We start from the raw sequence: 20,032 nt of genomic DNA, 5'->3' as shown, positions 1-20,032 counted from the left end.
TAATATCTGAAGTAAACAGTTCATTGTGAGTTTATACAGGTTTCCTTCGCTATCTCAAAGTAGTGTTCCTATGAAAACTTCTGTAAGCTGAAATGGCATCAAGTGAAGAAGCAATTACCTTTAACTTATATGGAAAAAATTTTTGAGTGTTCTCAGATCCAAAAAATAACTACCACATCATACCAAATACACTTAATTATGTCCAGTTTTACACTAAGAATAACACCCTGTGAGCTCTCTTAGGCTTTTACAACACATCTTGTGAATGGATCCACAAACAAATGTAGGTAAAGCATTTCTTACATGCTGACAGACACAGTTCAAAGCTATGGGGCTTGATGCTGAGATTCAGAGTGAAGTTCCTGGGGAAGGAGATTTCTGGGGCCATGCCAGCTGCGCTGCCTCTGTACCAGCTTGCTGCAAAACAAATGCTATTTTCTCTTTTTCACATAAAAGTGAAAATCCTCTTCGTATTTCTCTTAGTTAGTGAAAACAGGTACTAATGTAGGTCTTCTGTAAAAGCGAAGTGGCCTAATGTGAACTTTGAAAAGTGGGGATACCAGTATCACATTTTGTTTATCTATTCATCCTTCGATGGACATTTGGGTTGTTTCCACATTTTGGCTGTTGGGAATAATGCTGCTATGAACATGGTTGTACAAATATATCTTCAAGGTCCTGTTTTCAATTCTTTTGGAATCCCAGAAGTGGGTATTAAAATAAAATTTTAAATTATTAAAAATAATTTTATTTTTAATCTTTTGAGGAACTGCCGTACTGTTTTCCACAGCAGCTGCACTGTTTTACATTCCCACCAATAGTCCACAAGGGTTCCGGTTTCTCTACATTCCTGCCAACACTTGTTGATAGTAGCCATACTAACTAACGGGTGTGAGGTTTTGATTTGCAGTTCCCTAATGATTACTGAATGATTACTGAGTGATGTTGATCATCTTTTTGTATGCTTGTTGGCTATTCTCATTTTTTAACAGCTGCATACTATTATATGTAGAAACCATAACTTTTTTTTTTCTTTTAAGCTGAGCCATCCTGCCACCTGTTGGCAGCTTAGTGGCTGCTCAGCTCGGGCTGGGAATCGAACCGCTCCTGCTCAGAGCTCAAACTCTTGAGAGCACTCTTAACCAACTGAGCCACTTGGCCATTCTGAAACCATAACTTATTTAATTAATGTCTTGGTTAAATAACCTTTCTCAGTTGCTCTTAAAAAGAAAACTACAACAACTCTCCTTGCACATTCTTCTTGTTTCCATTTAAACAACCTTTTCATTATGAAATTTCAAATATTCACTAAAGTAGATAAGCTAATATAAAGGGCTTCATGTACCTCTGAGCCAGCTTCAACAGTTATGAACTTTGGCCAATTTTGTTTCACTGATACTCTTACGTACATCCCCCACCCAACATTTTATTTTAAAGAAAACCCAGTTGTTATATCATTTAGTTTATATGTAGTTCCCTAGATAGCTTTAAAATTGTACATACTGTTTGTGTACACATAAGAATACATCTGTAAGAAAAATTCCAAAATGTGGATTTCCTGGGTCAAAGTGGACCTTAATTTTACATTATGATAGCTCCTGTCCACTTGTTGTCCACAAAAATTGGGTGAATTTATTCTACTATCAACGGTAAATCAAAGCAACTGTTTGCATGTATCCTCATCAAAACAGCATATTGTCAAACTTTTAATCTTTGCCTTTATGTGGAAAATAGTATTTAAATTTTTTATTTGATATTGGATATTTCCTTGTACTTTAAAAAAAAACCATTCATGTTTCCTTTTTTCTGTGGAAACCTGTGTGTATACCTTGTCTATTTTTCTCTGAGTTGTTGAACTTTTTCTTACTGATTCTTTTTAAATAAGGAAATTAGACTATATTTTGGTCATTACATTTCTCGATCTCCAATTTTATGACTTCTATAGTTTATATCCTATTTGGAAAGTCTCTCCACTCCAACTTTCAATTTTTTCCTCCCATGTTTTCTTCTAATATTTTCATATGTTCTTTTTTTACATGTAAATATTTGCTCTATTTATAATTTATTTTGACATAAGGATGTCAAAGGAATCCAGTGTTTCCCATTACATATCTAGACTGGTAGGAAACTGAAGTTTTCATTCTAAGGACGCAGATATAGTTGCAAAATCGAATATCCTTAAAGAGTTCATTTATGCTCAGGGTAAATGACATACATTAGATGCTTTGTAGATTTCAGGTTTTGGTACAGGCAATGGGAGAAGAGAATGAAGACAAGGAGGAAAGGAAACGATGCCAAGATAAGACTGGAGTGTCTTAAAGAAAGATTAACTTTTCCTAATTCACAATTAATAAGCGCAGTGAAAATCCTAGTGAGCATCCCAGAATGTGCCAGGCTTCATGCGCAAACATGGATTCAGTGGTGGTGAATCCAGGCAAGGACCCACTCCCGGAAGTCTGGTGAGTTGACACCACTTTCGCATACAGGCTTGTCAGGACCCCTCACCAGGCCGGGGTGGACTCTGGAGTCCAACACGTTGGGCTTAAAAGCCTCCGCGAGAGTCACGTGGCCCGTCAGCAAAGCCGAATCAGAAGTGTCTCGCGGAAAGAAAACGCGGAGGCTCCTTTCGCTCCCAGCGTGCGACGTCGGGGCGGCAGAAGCCAGCCTCGACCTTTCTGCCTCAAGCCTCGGACTCCCGGGGAAACCACCGCTTCACGGTCTCGCCAGTCCTCGCCTAGGACAGGCGTCGCGGGGCGGGGTAAGACGGGGCCAGACGCGGGAGGGGCCGAATTCGGGCTGGTGGCGGGGCGGGGCCAAGGCCAGGGACGGGCGGGGCCAAGGCGGGGCCAGACCGGCCCGGGGCGGGGCCGAGACCTGTGCCGGAGGCCAGGGGCGGGGTCTCTAGCGCCGCCGGCCCCGCCCCCTGCCCACTTCCCCTCGCCCCCGCGCCCCCGCGTGGCCAGCCCAGCCATCTGCCGGGTCCGGCGGGAGGCGGTGGCTAAGGACTTCCCGCCCCTTGCGCGCCTCTGTTCGTGATCTCGGCCCGCCAGCAGGCCTGCACTCGGCAGCGGCGAGGGAGTAGGACAAGTTGGAGCGGCGCCGGAGCCGAGGTGCTGAGGGACGGTGGCCATCTGCGGGGAGATGCTGGGCGTGGCAGCAGGAATGACCAACAGGTAACCTGGCTGTGCCCCCGCCCTGGCAGCGTGGCGCTGAGCACCCGCCACGTTGGTGGCGGGCCGCTCCTCGGGCCTTCTCGCTGGCCTGGGTGCAGGCCTTTCTCCTCGCGCCCCTTCCGGCGGGGCCGAGCCCCTCGCGGGATGGTCCCGAAGCCGGGGTCGCTGTCCCGGCCATGCAGCCTCACTTCCCGTGAGCGCGCTCTGGAGCCCAGGGGTTGGCTTGCGGTTCTTAAGAGATATTTTAATAGTGATTGTGGACGTGTCCCATATATTATAAGCACTTTGAGGGCTAATACCGTCTCAGTGCTCAAATATTTGTTGAGTAAAATAGAAAAGAACTTTAGCTTATGATGGTTATGCCTATAGATATTTACTGTATAAGAAATGAAAACATTTAAAAATATTAATTCATTTAAAAAACAACTCCACGATAATGTTAACATACATAACACATTTTTAATGAAAACAGTATATTCTTAGACACAAAAAAATTTATGCGACGAGTGGCACTCTTACATTTTGCAAATCTCTTAAAGTCTGGCATAATAGGAGACAACTGGATTTTCCTATCCCTTTTGCCTTTAGTTTATTGAGATGTTTTGATTGAACTATATGAAGAAAATACGGTCTTACACAGATATGTAATTGGAAAAGCGAGGAGTATTTTGGTAGATTTTTCAGATAATCGTGGTATTCTTTGTTACTACACCAAAACTAGAAAAGTGTTAGTTTCTTAAATTAGTTTGGATGTGGAACCTGAAGCCTTACCAATGAACTTTTCACTCTGTTGCATTAAAATTCATTGGTCTATTCTGCAGTTTGAATGGATTTGTTACCCATTGTAACATATTTGTCATTTGGAAAATACTGGTTCACTGAGTTAGGCAGATCTTACAAATGCTGACATATTTCATTATACAATATCCATAAATAGCATTTGTTAATACACACCACTGATTTCCTTAGAAACGTCTTTAAGTATTGAGAAGCTGTCAAACTCAAGGTGGTAGATACAAGTTTTCCAGCATTCTGATTTTTAGTTGAAAGTTTGATTTTTATTATTGGTAGGCAACTATTATCAATCGTTTTCCCCAAAGTGACAGGCTCATTTTATTCAGTTCAAGAAATGTCTGCCAAATACTAGTCTAAAAACCATTGTTTGTCTGTCTGTGATTGTACCCAGTAAAAATGGTGTCATGAAAAAAAGCATTTAATTCTTCTCATCACCCAAGCACACATGCGCTTTTCCTTGAGACACATCGGTCTTACCTTGGTATGTAACAGAAGTGCTTTATGCATACTTCTCTTCACAACAAGTAACAAAAATGAAGGTCAAGGGTCAAGATTTAATAGCATTCATAATTTGTACTGCTTCATCCAAGGGCATTTTTTTCTTTTTTAAAACATCTATTGAATATTAAGTTGATATAAAATTTAAAATATGAGATACAAAGAATAATGACTACAATAGATATACAGTATAAAGAATATAATAGTTTTCTTTTAAGACCCTTAAACCCCTTGCTGATCTAGTGTCGCCCCTTGATCCCATCCTCTTTCCATCCTGAACTTTCCATTAGCAATCCCTTACTTTTTCTTTTTGTATTAAGTACATTCATGTTGTTTTGCAACCATCACCACTGTCTATCTTCAGAACTCTTTTCATCTTGTAGAACTGAAACTCTTTACACATTAAAAAGTAACTCCCCATTCTCCCTCCAGGAGTCAGCCCCTGGTGACCCCTATTTTATTTTCTATCTCTGATTTTGACTATGCCAGTTACCTCCTATAAGTGGAGTCATACAATATTTGGCTTTTTGTGACTGGCTTATTTGACTTCGCATAATGTCTTCAAGTTTCATCCATGTTCTAGTGTGTTAGAATCTCCTTCCTTTTTAAGACTGAATAATATTCCATTGTGTGTATAAACCATTCATTTGTTTTGTTTACCCATTCATCTTTTGATGAGCGCTTGGGTTGCTTTTATGTTTTAGCTATTATGAATACTGCTGCTGTGAACATGGGTGTACATTCTTTCATTGAAATTTTTATTTATGTAATTGTAGATTCACATGCAATTGTATAAAATAATAGAGATCCAGTGTATCCTTTACCTAGTTTCCTCCAATAACATTTTGCAAAATTGTAGTACACCATTGCAGCCATGATGTTGGCAGTAATACAATCAATCCATCAGTCTTATTCAGATTTCCCCAGTTTTACTTGTAGTCATTTAGGGGTGTGTGTGTGTGTGTGTGTGTGTGTGTGTGTGTGTGTGTGTGTGAATTTAGTTCTGTGTATTTTATCACAAGTGTGGGTGCATGCATCTGCCACCACAGTCAAGATACAGAGCAGTTAGTTCCATCACCAAAGGATCCCTCATGTTGCCATTTTATACCCTACCCACCTCCATGTTTTCCTTCTCTTCCTTAAATCCTGGAAACCACTCATCTGTTCAACACATCTGAATTGTCATTTCAGAAATGTTATATATCTGGAATCTTAAAGTATCAACATTTTGCGATTGCCTCTTTTTTATTCAGCTTAATTCCCTGGAGATGTATCCAGGTTGTTGCATGTATCATAGTTTGTTCCTTTTTATTGCTGAATTAGTACTCCATGGTGTGGATATATGACAGTTTATCTATTTACCTGTTGAAGAACATTTGGGCTGTTTCCAATTTTGGGCTATTAATAATAAAGCTACTATGAATATTTGTGGATAGGTTTTTATGGAACCATACATTTTCTTTTCTCTGGGGTAAATGTCCAAGAGTGCAATTGCCATTGTAGGACAGACTTTTCCAGAGTGGCTGTACCATTTTCATCAAGGACACTTAAAAAGAGAAATGGGCATTCTTTTCCTGCAAGTGCATGAAGAATTTGGTTACACTACCACTGCCTTGATTAGTGCTAAGAGACTAGCAGTTGTACCCACTGTTGCTTTTGCACTATCAGTGGAAGTGTCAACACAAGAAGGCTACAGCAACTTCTTAGGAACTGCTTAGCATTATTATGAACAGTTTTGATCTCCCAGACCTCTTGAAAAGGTCTTGGAGACCCTCTTCCTCCAGGGATTGGAGACTACACTTTGAGAACAGCTGTTAATGACATAATCCTAAATGATGAGGGAAGAGCAGAGATCTTGGATATTTAAAAAGGAATATACATATACAAAGACTTGTCTTAAAAATGTGTGCTGAATGCTTATTGTAGTGTGTGCTCTCTAGTTTTGGGGAACTCTAGTGGGGCTTGATAACTAGGCCTTGAAGAACCATTATGGAAACCGAAGCTTGTTGCCCTGAAGGATTTTCCTTTATGCAATGGCCACTGTTGTTATGACGAGGGGAAATGTTATGGCAGCGAGTGTCTTCATAAACTTCAGTGCTCTCTGCTTGCATCGGCATTACACAGACTAAGATTGGAATGATACAGAGAAAATTAGCATGGCTCCTGCGCAAGGATGACACACAAATTTGTGAAACATTCCATATTAAACGAACAAACAAACAAACAAAAATTTCAGTGCTCTATGCCTGTTTGTAGGGTGAGGAAATTGAACTCTTAATTTTTAAGAAAACTAATGAAAATTTGGTCGTAGGAAAGATACCTTTCAGTTCTGGTTGTTCCGCGTCCTACATGTTTACAGAAAACTATTAGGACTGTGCTGTCTTGGTTTTTGTTTTTTTGTTTTTAAACCATTCCCATCCCTTTCCTTTGAACCATCTCCTGGGTAGCTCTTTTTCTTGCTAAATGCAGGCACAAATCATAGTGGAGAGAAGAGCTTTAATCTGAGAATTTCTGATTTCAGTAATGTTATGTTTGTTCTTCAGAGAATCATTTAAATAAACCTTGGTAGAGGTCATGTTCTTGCTAAGGTTGCATTTAAATAGAAGAAAAACATCTCAAACCATTTGTCAATTTTATATTTCTCATAATTATGTTTTAAGATGTGGTTTCCCACCCACAGGAATATGATCAGCATTACATTCTGGACTGTTGCCATGTTGTCTTCCAAAAACTTTAATTTTAAGATACTTGAGAGGCAAGAGCTGTGCTACCTGTTGCCACATACTGTGCATTCTCCAGCAGCGGTGGTTTTAAACCCCCGCATGCCCGCATCATCTCATCCCTTTTGTTTGACCTCATCAGATATTTATTTCCATCCTGGAGCTCACTGGGGCAAGGAGGGAACATTTTTTCTTGCGTCTTTTTTGCATGTTGGAGCACATCTTGGAGCTTGATGAGTCTACAATGACATTTAACACAGGGGCTGGGAAGCTGCAGCTAAACCAGGCCCTGATTAGTGTGTTCTGTGTGAGGTAGGAAAAAGGGTGCTAGGAATTGAGTTTGAATGCTGACCGATGGGGGTGGGAGACACAGGACTCAGTGTTAGCATGCATAGAAGTCTGGAGCCTTACCAGGATATCGGAGAGTCAGGAAAGATAAAGGAGGAAAAATACTTACAAAAAATACACACACACACACACACACACATTCTCTTTGTACAGAAATAGAATCATAGTCATATTGTTCTGCAATTGTTTTTTTACCCCAGGATTTAAAAAATTTTGGTAAACTATATGTAACATAAAATTTACCATCTTTATCATTTTTTCAGTGTACATTCAGTGGCATTAAGTACATTCACATTGTTGTTCAACCATCACTACCATCCATCTACAGGACATTTTCATCATCCCAAATTGAAACTTTCTGCCTAGTAAACAAGAATTACCCATTTCTGGCAATTGCTTTTTTTTAACTTAATAAGCTATCTTGGAGGTTTTCCAGTGTAGCATATCTGGATATCTACTTTGGTTTTCATGGCTGCATAGTTTTTCACAGTATAGATGTGATATAATTTATATAACCAGTCTTTGATGGACATTTGGGTTCCAGTTTTTTATTACACACACTTTGAATATCTATGCCATTGTTTCTATAGGAAACTCCAGAGGGTACAGTGGTGTGTGCATGGATGGTCGGGCCTATGTTCTAATTCCAGCTCGTCCCTCATGGCTCCATGGCCTTGCCGGTCAACCTCTTTAAGGCTCAGTTTCTTCATTTACGAATACTAACTATCTCAGAGAGTTGTTGTGAGTATTAAATATGAAGGCAAATATTAACATTTCTGAAAGGATACAAATGAAATTGTTAATTGTTGTCCCTGAAGAGGGAGTCTAGGAATCTAGGGAGTTTAAGAATCTAGAATGAGGGCCAGCTGAGTGGTGCATTGGTTAGGAGTTGGCTTGGGGCACCAGCTCTGAGCAGCAGGACCCCGGTTCAGATCCCACATGAGGGCCAGTGATGCTGCTCTCTACAGCTAAGATGGTGAACAACAGCTCGACCTGGAGCTGGGCTGCCTTGAGTTGCTGCCAGCACGTAGGCTGCAGTGGGGGTGGCCGCCAGCGGGTGTGAGCTTTCGGGAGCTGCAGTGAGGAGCCGTCCAATGGCCGGCCAGCGACTGCCTCATCTGGGAAGAGCGCAATGGTAATACCAACATGGGCCAGTAAGCGATGTCCTCCACAACTAGACTGAAGAACAAAAAGGACAGCAACTTGTCTGTTCCCCTTCCCCGATTCCCCAACGCTGTTCCCCTCCCCCAATTCCTCAATAAAATCTTATAAAAAAAAAAGAATCTAGAATGAGAGAGAAATTTTTTATTGTATGACTTTTTATACTGTTTTGATTTTTTTAACCACATGCATGTAATAATTCTTAAATAATTTAACATCATGCCAGGAACCTGTAGATGCTCTGTTAATGGTAACTGTACTTGATGTTAATTTTTCCCACCACCCTGATTTTTGACCCAAGCTTACAACTTGTGACTTCACCATGTCTGTTAATGACACTAACATTATCAATTTTGGTTTCATCCTCTCCTTCACTCCCTATATCCATTTTCTTGCTGAGTTCCTACCTTAGAATTTTCTTTTGAATCCTTTCTCTTTCTTACTCCTTTCTTACCGACTTCATTTTCACCCTCATCCTGATTATCTTTCAGATGAATGTAAGGTAGTGATATTAAGGCTGAGAAAGATTTTAGAGAACGAAAAATAAAAGCCCAGTGCATATTAAACATATGAAGTTGAACAAATAGTTTTTGGTGTGTTCCTATTTTTCACTTAAATGTTCACTTAAATGATAAAGTATAGATTCTTTTAAAGGGGTTATGGAATTTGTGGTAACATTTATATAGTCTGTGCTTTATCTATTAACATATACTAAAAAGACAATTACAGTGATAGGAAGATCTAAGAAATTTGCACCTTGCTGTCCCACATAGAATCTGCCTTCCAAATATAGTAAGGAAGAGAGGGAGAAGGGACACTGGGTAGGCAATTGCTGCCTAAGCCTGATGGTTCCTCCTCAATGCAATGGATGTAGCAGATTTTTATTTATTTATTTTTAATGCAAGGCACAGTGCACGTGCAACAGTGGAAATTCAGAAGGTGAATAAGACATGGTCTATGCTTTTAAGAATCTTTCATTTTAACTGTTCTATTATTCATGTTGGTTTCAGATTCTCCTAAAGCATCACTTTGGTCATATTACCTCTCTTTTTTAAATATTAAGACAACTTCTTATTGCCTATCAAATAAAGTCCAAACACCAGAGCCTAGAATTTCAGGCTGTTTGTGAGCTGGCCCCAGCCTGTCTTTCTAGACTATCACACACTGTTCCCTTAGTCTTTGTTTCACTAAACTTAACTTTCCATTTTCTGAAAACATTTGCTTTGACATATCAGTACTTTTGCTCATGCTGTTCTCTTGGGCTAGAATACCATTATCTGTGTCTCCTCTGCAGCTGGGGCAAAATTGCCACTTCTCCCATGAAATAATGAATTCCTGAACATTGGTTGAGCTCCTGTCATGTGCTGGAGAATTAGGAATTCAGAGCTTGTATTCTCTCAAAGCATTTTGACTTCTTTTTTGGTAGCTATCAACTTCTGCTTTGTATTCTAGCTATTTGTATATATGTCTCATCTTTTCTGCTACACTGTAATCCCTAGAAATAAAGGAGTATCTTAATCACATTTGTTAACTGTCCAAAGAAAAATAACTAGATTTAAATGAGCTTTATTTATCCTTTTATTACTTCATTTGTTAGTGAATTGAAAAGCTCAGAGCTGACTCTGCTTAGTGCCTGTGACACTGTTTGAATAAACTCAGAAAACCTTGAGTAAGACAAAATAGCTTTCACATTTGGTTTAACTTAACTGTACAGTGTGTTATATACTAGTGGCAGAAACATAAGCACGGAACACTGGGAAAAAATTCAAATGAAGTTTAGTCATCCCTGTTTAGATCATTTCATTTCACTGCCAAGCCTTTCTTTTGAAAACTTTCTGGGTAATAACGACCTTTTACTAATTGCCTACTTTGACAAAAGTACTTCAAAGTTGTGAAACATCTATGTAGCAAACCTTACCTTCACAGCCACACCATGAAATAGGGTTTTTATGCCCATTTTACAGATGGGGAAACTGAACTCAAGAAGATAAGAACTCACCAAGTCACACAGTTAGTGAGAGTTGGGGGTTCACACTGAAGTGCCCTGCAGAGACCTGTGTCTCCTCAGTTCACTGTTCAGGAGATCACAGCACCCTACTTCTTTCACTAGGTTTCAAGGGTTTCTCTTCACTTGCCCAACCAACCCATCCAGGTTGACTTTCCACTACTCTTTCTTTAGCTTACATCACCTTATTGCCAAGACATGTTGCCGTCCTTTCTGAACATGCCTTTTTTGGGGGGAGAGGGTTATAGAGGGTCTGAAATCATAGTCTCAAAGCCCAGCTTAAACTATTGTCTTGAAGACAGCTTTCTTGACTGCTTCAACCTCTATTTGTCTTTTTCCCCCTGACCTTCTAGAGAACATACTGGATAAGATTAAATACTTAAATTTAGTGTGTATGTACTTGTGTGTAACACACAAACTGCTATTTTCATTTTGAAGTCTGGACTACCCTTGCATATGCTAAAGTAGTATTTACAAATTTGGGGACATATGTTCCAATTCAGTGTGTGTCCATTGTCTAGACTGTACTGTGCTGTGGGCCATGGAGCATATAATTACAATATCGTGAGGGACCATACATTGTCTATCTTGTATTGTAGCTATTTGTGTACAAGTACCATAGAAGTTCAAAATAGTGTTTTAGAAGTTTAAAGGAGGAAATGATCGTTTCTCACCAGTTATGATTGATTTATCGTTATTTATTTATGACATGAGGACCAGTATTATGTTTATTGAGCTCTCTCAGGAGTAGAGATGTGTCAGTCACGGGAGTGTTCCACCAGAGGCCTGATTCATTTGGAATGTTGTACGGGAAATTCAGAATTAAGTAGGGCAGTGCTCTCAGTATGGGCTGCAGACCACTCAGAGTGGGGTTCATAGACTGTTCACCCTCGTTCATACTTCTTGAGGGAAGAATGTCATAAACTCTATACTTAAACATTTTTGATTATGGAGAACTTCAGACATACACAAAAGTAGAATAATGTATCGGCATGTTCTACCATTTAGCTTCAATAATTAATGACTGATGGTAAAGCTTTCACTGAGGGCCAGTCTTTTTTTACTCCTGTCTCCCCTTTTGTGTATCATAAAGATTTTAATATGTAACCTTAAGAGACAAGGATGCTCCTAAAAAACTTTTAAAACATAATTGCAACATCATTATCACACCTGAAAAAGATTACTGATAATTTCTTGATATCATCAACTACCCAGTTAATATTCAATTTTCCATTTATCTCAAACATCCATTTTATTTTATGGTTTTTTCGAATTGGGATCCAAATAAAGTTTATGCAATTTGATAGCTTGATAGGTCTTTTAGTTTCTTTTAACAGGTAGGTACCCTTCAATCCTCTCCCCCACCCTCACCCCCTTGTGATTTTGTTGTTGTTGAGGAAACTGGATTGTTTGTCTTGAAGAATTTCCTACAGTCTGGAGTTGGTGGATTGCATCATCAGGGTATAATTTAACATCTTTTGTTTCCTTTATAGCCAGTAAAATGGTAGTCGGATCTAAAGAAGCAGTTCTCAAACGTTTTGGTCTCAGGACCACTTTACACTCCCAAAAAATTATTGAGAACCCTGAAGAGTTTATTGATTTTTGTTTGTTTGTTTGTTTTTTAGAGGGCAGTGTCCCTGGCCCTCACATGTGGGATCCGAACCGGGGCCCTCTGGCGTCCCAAGCCAGTTCTTAACCATTGCGCCACTCGATAACCTGAAGAGCTTATTGTTATTTGCTGTATTTGAAATTTAATAAACCTTTTGTATGTTAACATAAATAACATATTTTATAGTTATTTTCCAAAATAAAAAAAGAAATTAGTGAGAAGAGTGGCTATAATTTTTTTTTTCACATCTCTTTAATGTCTTACTGGAAGATAGCTGGCATTCAGTCTGTGTAATATTTCATATCATCTGCCTTCTGGCACACTTCACTGTGTACTTGTAAGAGAATGAGTAAAAAAGGCAAATATACTGTAACATTGTAATGTTGTTACAAAAATAGTTTTGACCTCTAGTTTCCTCCTGGGAAACTGCTGATGTAGAAGTCTGATAAAATTCAGGTGTGACCCCCATGACTACATGACAGATTGTGTTGGGTTCTTCCATCAGGAGGTACATGGTGGATGGTTGTGTCTGTTCTTATGATTTCAGCAGCTGTTGATGATCCGTGCCCTAGATCAGAGGTTGGCAAACTTGTTCTGTAATGGGCCAGATAGTAAATATTTTCAGCTTGGTGGGCCATAGGGTCTCTGTCACAACTGTGCAACTGGACTTTTGTAGCATAAAAGCAGCCATAGACAGTATGTAAGTAAATGACTATGTTCTAATAACATTCTAATTATAGACAGTGATATTTGAATTTCATATAATCTTCACATCACAAAATATTATTCTCTTGATATTTTCCCAACATTTAAAATAGGGACTTAGGGAAGATGGATCAGACGTACATCTTTCTACTCTTTCCACTAAGTACAACCAAAACACTGGACATTATTTATAAAGCAAACATAAGACTGAAATGTGGAAGAAAGAAGGCATACTATCTGAGAATCATAGTACCTGATGAACAACAGGGTGATGAGTTATCTGGGTTTTGAACAACAGGTTGGTGAGCTCTTTGGATTTTCTTTTTACCTTCTATATTCCAGACTTACAGCTGAAGTATCTGGCAGCCTGGAAATGCCAACAGGTGCAGACAGAAAACAAAATAAAACAAAATACAACAAAAGACTTGTCTCTCTAGCCAAAGGACCAGGAAAGATACACTCTAACAAGACAAGAAAAATGTCAAGACAATAAATGCTCTATTCCAACCAAACGTCCAGAAAAATTGGTGGCCACAGTTACTGGCCCCCTCCATAACTATAGTGTCAGTGAAGATGATACAGGGAACTAGAACTGATTCTGGCCCAGAAGTAACAAGGAGACCCCCTCTTGGGTTCTACAGAGGCCAAGTGGAACACCTACCTCCATCTGGCAGTAATGAGGGAGCTCCCTTGCCAGAGAGCTATCAGAGAAAGTAAGTTAAAACAGAAAGTTCAGATATGATCCAGTCTCATAACATAATATGAAAATATCCAGGTTTCATTTGAATATCATTTGTCTTATCAAGAACCAGGAAGATCTTAAAGTGAATAAAAAAGACAATAAGTTGATACCAACACCAAGATGACAGAAATGTTAGAATTACCTGACAGGTTTTAAAACAGTCATGATAAAAATGTATCAGTGAGCAATTGTGAAGATGCTTGAAACAAATGAAGAAATAGAAAGCCTTGGCAAATAAATAGAAGATATAAAGAAGATCCAAATGGAGATTCTGCAACTGAAAAAAATGAGCAAAATAAAAAGCTTAGTGAATGGGATAAACAGTGGATGGATTCAGCTGGAGAGGACGGAGGACAGAATAAGGGAACTGGAAGATAAAATAATAGAAATTACCCGGTATGATGAACAACAGAGGGAAAAGAGACTAGAGACAAAAAAGAACAAAGCCTCAGGGAACCATGAAACTATAACAAAAGAGCTAATATTTGTGTCATTGGAACCCTAAAAGGAGAGGAGAAAGAAGGTGGAGTAAAAAAGTACTAGAGAAAGTAATGGTTGAAAATTTCCCCTATTCTATGAGGCTAGCATTATCTTAATACCAAAACCAGACAAAGGCATTACAAGAAAAGGAAACTGCAGACCAGTATCTCTCATGAGCTTAGATGCAAAAATCCTCTACAAAACATTAACAGATTGAATCCCAAAAAAGTATAAAAAGAATTATACATCATAACAAACTGGGATTTATCATAACCAGGTATGCAAGACTGGTTTAACATTCAGAAAGCAAGTTTATTCTTAATACGCAAATACTAGAAACAGCCCAGATGTCCTTTGTCTGGTAAGTGGTTGGATCAAGTGTAGCACATCCATCGCATGGAATACTCTTCAGCAATAAATAGGAATGAAAAGGAGTTATTTGCAATAACTTGGATGGATCACAAGGGCATTATACTGAATGAAAAAAACCAACCTCTGAAGTCCACATACTGTGTGGTTCAATTTATAATCTCTAAATAACAAAATTATAGAGATGGAAAACATATTAGTGGTTGCCAGGGGTTAAGAGGCGGTGGGGTTGGGGGCAGAGGTGGGAGGGAAGTAAGGTTTGGGTGTGAAAAACTGCATGAGGGATCCTGTGATAGAATGTACTCTAAGTCAATATGAAGTTTGTGATCTTGTACTATAGTTTTGTAAGATGTTACATTGGAAGAAACTGGGTAAAGTGTACATGGGATCTCTGTATTGTTTGTTAGAACTGTGTGTGATTCTACAGTGATTTGAGAACATTAATTAAAAAAAATTGCGTATTTCCCTAAAAGGGCAACAACTGTCTTCTTCTCACTTGTGCCCCATTGAAAATTAAATAGACTTATTACACCAGTGTAATTTTTCCAGACAATGTATATTACTAATTTTCACTAAAATTCTCCAGGAGTGAAGTGGAGAGTGAATTAGGGTAGGGAGAATAAGTGCATTTGTAAGACACTTGAATTAAATCATTGAGCTGTTTATTTCCTGCCTCATTTACCAAAAGCAAAGTGGAATAGAAAATTGAAGCAATTATCTGAGTAATCCAGACTCTCTGTTGGACCCTCACATCTCCAAAAGGGAAGGGCTGAAAGTCATTTTTTAAGGACGCTTTAGAACTCTCAGATTCTTCTAAGCTCTGTCAGCAACACAGGCTGGCTTCTCTAGATGCAGAGCATCTAGTTGAGAACTAGAGTGTTTGAAGTTTGAAATTTTGGATGGAAAGGGGTAAGGAAGTTCATAATTGCATCTAAGGTGCTTCTGGGGTAGAGCACAGGAATGATCTTTTCAGAGGTTCTGACAGGTTTAAAAGGCTTCCACATTCTGTGATTGTCCAGAGCTGTGCATGTGCTGGTATATCAGCTGAGGAAATGACTGTCATTAATGACTTGGGTCCTTAGGAATGATTATCTCTCTCTCTCTTTGGGATTTATAACATGTTTTGCCTTGTCCCAATCCCTACCTTTCCAGCTTCATAAGTGGTGGGGGTTCGCCCACCCCTGCCCCAAATTGCCCACAAGTTGTGTGTTCTACATTTTTAGAACTGTTTGAAATTAGGACGTATCTTTTTTCTTTTCTCTTCTTGTTTTTACATATCCTGTTTCCCCAACATTTTGTGCCATGTGAGGTATTCCTAATCTTTTAAGATTCTTTTTTTTTCAAGATTCATTTTAAGGATCATTTTTTTCATGATGTTTCTCCTGATATTACATTCCCCTCTTGCTCACTCAGAGAAATACTATGCAATCCTTTCTTTCTACTCCAGTAATACACAGTAACTCCTATGATGGGAAACCTGTCACATGGTACATAAGGGGCTATTTTCCTATATCTGCACTTTAGGTGCTGATGTTCTTTAAAGAAATTATTTTACTGCATTCACCTTTGTGTTCCAAGGTCTAGGAACAATGCTTGGCACATATTAGGTGCTCACTAAGTAAATGTATGAGTTAGACAGAATAAATATGAACATCCTTATTGTCACGTTAAGAATTGGAAATTTGGAAATTTAGAAGATGTACTTGGTGCAAAGCTGGCGTAAGGAGGAGCTGGAGCTTGAATTCTAGTAACTTGACTCTAAGGATAACGGTTTTTCCACAGAGGGTGCCAGGCCCATGGGAATGAGTGTACCGTTAGCAGTTCCACCTTACTGAAATGAAAGCCTTGTGTATTACTGATAAGATACTACAGATGAGAAACAGCACATGCAGAGATTAAGGGCGCTGACTGGAGCTAATCTGCCTATGCTCATATCCCAGCTTCTGATCTGTTAATAATTGCCTAACTTCTCCTTGCCTAGTGTATAAAATGAAGATAATAATACTCATCTCGTACAGTTGTCATAGATTGAAACAAATTACTGTATAAAACATTTAGAATAGTGCCCAGCACATTAAGCACTCGTCTATTTGCTATTATTATGTTTGTTGTTACTAAAAATGGAAAAATGAAGAATTATAAATGGGAAAATGTAAGAACTCTTTTAGCTCACAGGCTATACAACAACAGGTAACGGGTCAGTTTGGCCTGTGGCCATATTTTTCAGACTTTCAATCTAGATCATTAATTCATTAGGGGCTTGCAAAATGGGGATATTCTAATTTTGATTTTTAAGACATTTCATCTCTTAGCTGCAATACTTCTAAAAAGAGACGCTCCCCCTTCGTTGACTACTTAGTAACCCATTGGTATAACCTGACAGATTACAAACATCATATAACACTGTCCAGTTCCCTACTCCTACTGGATAATGTATGTGTTGCCTTACCATCTATCACTTTCATATAATACTGACATGAGAAAAATATGTTGTTTTCTCAGCTCAGAAAAATACATTCTTTAGAGTTGAGATCCTGTATTTTCTCATTTGGACCAGTGTTTTTCCCCTCGCTCTCAGGCTGCCTCCTAACTCTTGGAGAGGATGTTGCTTTTGTATTATGAGGCCCTCTGGTTAGCATCTGCTACTTCTGGGAAGCCCAGGGAAGTGTGCATAACTTCCTGCTCACTACTAGGGATCCCTGTTTATTGGCCTATTGCCATGCCATCAGAGGATATACTGGTTGTGCCAGTTATGGCTGAACTAGCAGAGCCTAAGCTATTACTTAGCAAACCTGTCTCTAATTTGGGTGACCCTTGTTTAAGGCAGTTAGTTGTATAAATAGTTCCCTGTTAAATATCATGTAGAGTGTAAAATGTTGTGCAATGAAAGATATGAAAGAAAAGAATCTCTCTAAAGGACAACAAAGTAAGTTGCTTACGGGGACTTTTTTTTTTTTACAATAAAAATATTTAATATAATGGAAAAATGAATTATCTATCCAACATGTAGAACCTACATATTCTCCTTCTTATTATTATTAGTTTCAGGTATACAAAATAACATAATGATTAGACATTTACATCCCTCACAAAGTGATAACCCCAACAAGTCTACTACTCATGGACACCGTTCATAGTTATTACAATACCATTGACTATAGTCCCTATGCTGTACTTTGCATCCCGTGACTATATATACATATATATTTAATTATAGTTGATATTCAATATTATTTTATATTAGTTTCAGATGTATAGCATAGTGGTTAGGCATTTATACAATTTATGAAGTGATCCCCTGATACATCTAGTACCCATCTGATATCATACATAGTTTTTACATTATTGACTATATTCCCTGTACTGTATTTTACATCCCCGTGACTATTTTATGACTACCATTTCATACTTCTTAATCCCTTCACTTTTCTCACCCATGCTTTCAACCACCCTCCCATCTAGCAACCATCAGTTTGTTCTCTTATCTATGAGTCTGTTTCTGTTTTGTTTGCTCATTTATTCTGTTCCTTAAATTCCACATATAAGTGAGATTATATGGTACGTATTTGTCTTTCTCAGCCTGACTTATTTCACTTAGCATAATAATCTCTAGATCCATCCATGTGGTTGCATATGATAAGATTTCATTGTTTTTTATGGCACAGTAATATTGCATTGTATAAATGTACAATTGGTGTATCCAATTATGTATTGATGGGCATCTTGGTTGTTTCATATCCTGCCTATTATGAATTGTGCCACAGTAAACAGGGGTGCACATATTTTTTCGAATTAGTGTTTTGGATTTCTTTGGATAAATACCCAGGAGTGGAGTTGCTGGGCCATAAGGGAGCTCTATTTTTAATTTTTTGGTGGACCTCCATACTGTTTTCCTTAGTGGCCGCACCAATTTGCAATCCCACCAAAAGTGCATGAGTGCTCTCTTTTCTCCACATCCTCGCCAACACTTGTTTGTTGATTTATTGATGATAGCCATTCTGACATGAGTGAGGTGGTATCTCATTGTGGTTTTTATTTGCATTTCTCTGATGATTAGTGGCATTGAGCATTTTTTCATTTGTCTATTGGCTGTCTGTATGGCCTCTTTGGAGAAATGTCTATTCATGTCCTCTGGCCATTTTTTAATTGGATTATTTGTTTTTTCTGGTGTTGCACTGTATGAGTTTTTAAATAAATTTTGGATATTACCCCCCTTATCAGGTGTATTATTGGCAAATACGTTCTCCCAAGCAGTAGGTTGTCTTTTCATTTTGTTGATGGTTTCTTTTGCTGTGAAAAATCTTTTTAGTTTGATGTAGTCCCATTTGTTTATTTTTTCTTTGGTTTCCCTTGCCTGAGAAGCTATGTCAGTAAAAATATCACTAAGGGTAATGTCTGAGAGTTTACTTCCTATGTTTTCTTCTGGGAGTTTTATGGTTTTGGGTCTCACATTTAACTCTTTAATCCATATTGAATTTATTCTTGTATGTGGTGTAAGAAGATGGTCCAGTTTCACTTTTTTGCATGGCTTATGGAGACTTTTAAAAAGCACCTGTAAATCATTTGGGTATTAAAAATGTCCATTTTTTAATGGAAAACAAAATTTCCTAACGGTGCTTGTATTTGAATTATAACTTTATCTTTTTCAGTAGTTGCCTTCCGGATTGTAATGATGTCCGTGTGACTGAGGAAATGAAATGACTGATTTAGAGTTCTGATTTCATCACATGATAAGAAGAAAGGATGATGGGCTTCATTATGTGAACTTGTATTTTGAAGTTATTTAATAAAATTTTGAGTAAAGTTTTTTCCTCACCCTTTGGATTACAGTGTAGGAGTTAGCTTTTGATTTCATCAAAAGACGGGCATGCTTCTACACTTACTGGTAGTGTAGTTGAACTTTAAGTTGATGGGAAGTAGCTAAGTCCCATTCCAGGGTGGTGGACGACCAGGCAGGACTTTTGTGGAAATTGCCAGTGTTCTACACTTCATCACTGAAGGACAGTGTCGGGGAGAGGTGGAATTTGATGAGGTTGAGATGTCTTGTCTTTTCAAATCCTTAGAACATGATGTTGTGAGAATCTTCAGCAAAGGTTAGAGTGACCTGCTGGCTCCCAGTGGTTGCTTGCCCCCTCTGTTAGTAGTTCTCTCAGTCTTGTGCTCACAGAGACAAATGCAGAAGCAGTCAGATAAAAATGACATGTGCTAATAATTAAAAAAGGGACCTTTGGCATTTTGAATTATGCCATCTATCCACTTTGGATTTATTTTTTGAATGTCCTAGAAGCTAAATTATATGAATATTGGTTAAAATTTAGCCTGATTCCTCAGGCTTGAGTTGAATGCATCTGTTATTCTAATGGGAAATTTTAGAACAAAACAAATATTCATTCACTACTTTGAAATTTTCTCATTCAGAGAATGTGT

At 38.5% G+C, this 20,032-nt stretch overlaps 1 protein-coding gene across 1 annotated transcript in view; it reads left to right on the top strand.

The window, feature by feature from the left end:
• The first annotated feature begins 3,030 nt into the window (after window positions 1-3,030).
• Window positions 3,031-20,032, top strand: part of LIMS1 (LIM zinc finger domain containing 1) — a 161,443-nt gene continuing 144,441 nt past the window's right edge. The window contains exon 1 of the mRNA XM_019663836.1: window positions 3,031-3,173. Within this exon, the coding sequence (XP_019519381.1) occupies window positions 3,142-3,173 (32 nt within the window). The 5' untranslated portion in view covers window positions 3,031-3,141. The remainder of the gene's footprint in view (window positions 3,174-20,032) is intronic.

The sequence above is a fragment of the Hipposideros armiger genome, unplaced genomic scaffold (genome assembly GCF_001890085.2).
Source record: "Hipposideros armiger isolate ML-2016 unplaced genomic scaffold, ASM189008v1 scaffold_406, whole genome shotgun sequence".
In the NCBI taxonomy this organism is placed as follows: domain Eukaryota; kingdom Metazoa; phylum Chordata; class Mammalia; order Chiroptera; family Hipposideridae; genus Hipposideros; species Hipposideros armiger.
The sequence above is the reverse complement of the archived record's forward strand: the minus strand, read 5'-3'. Positions and strand labels throughout refer to the sequence as shown.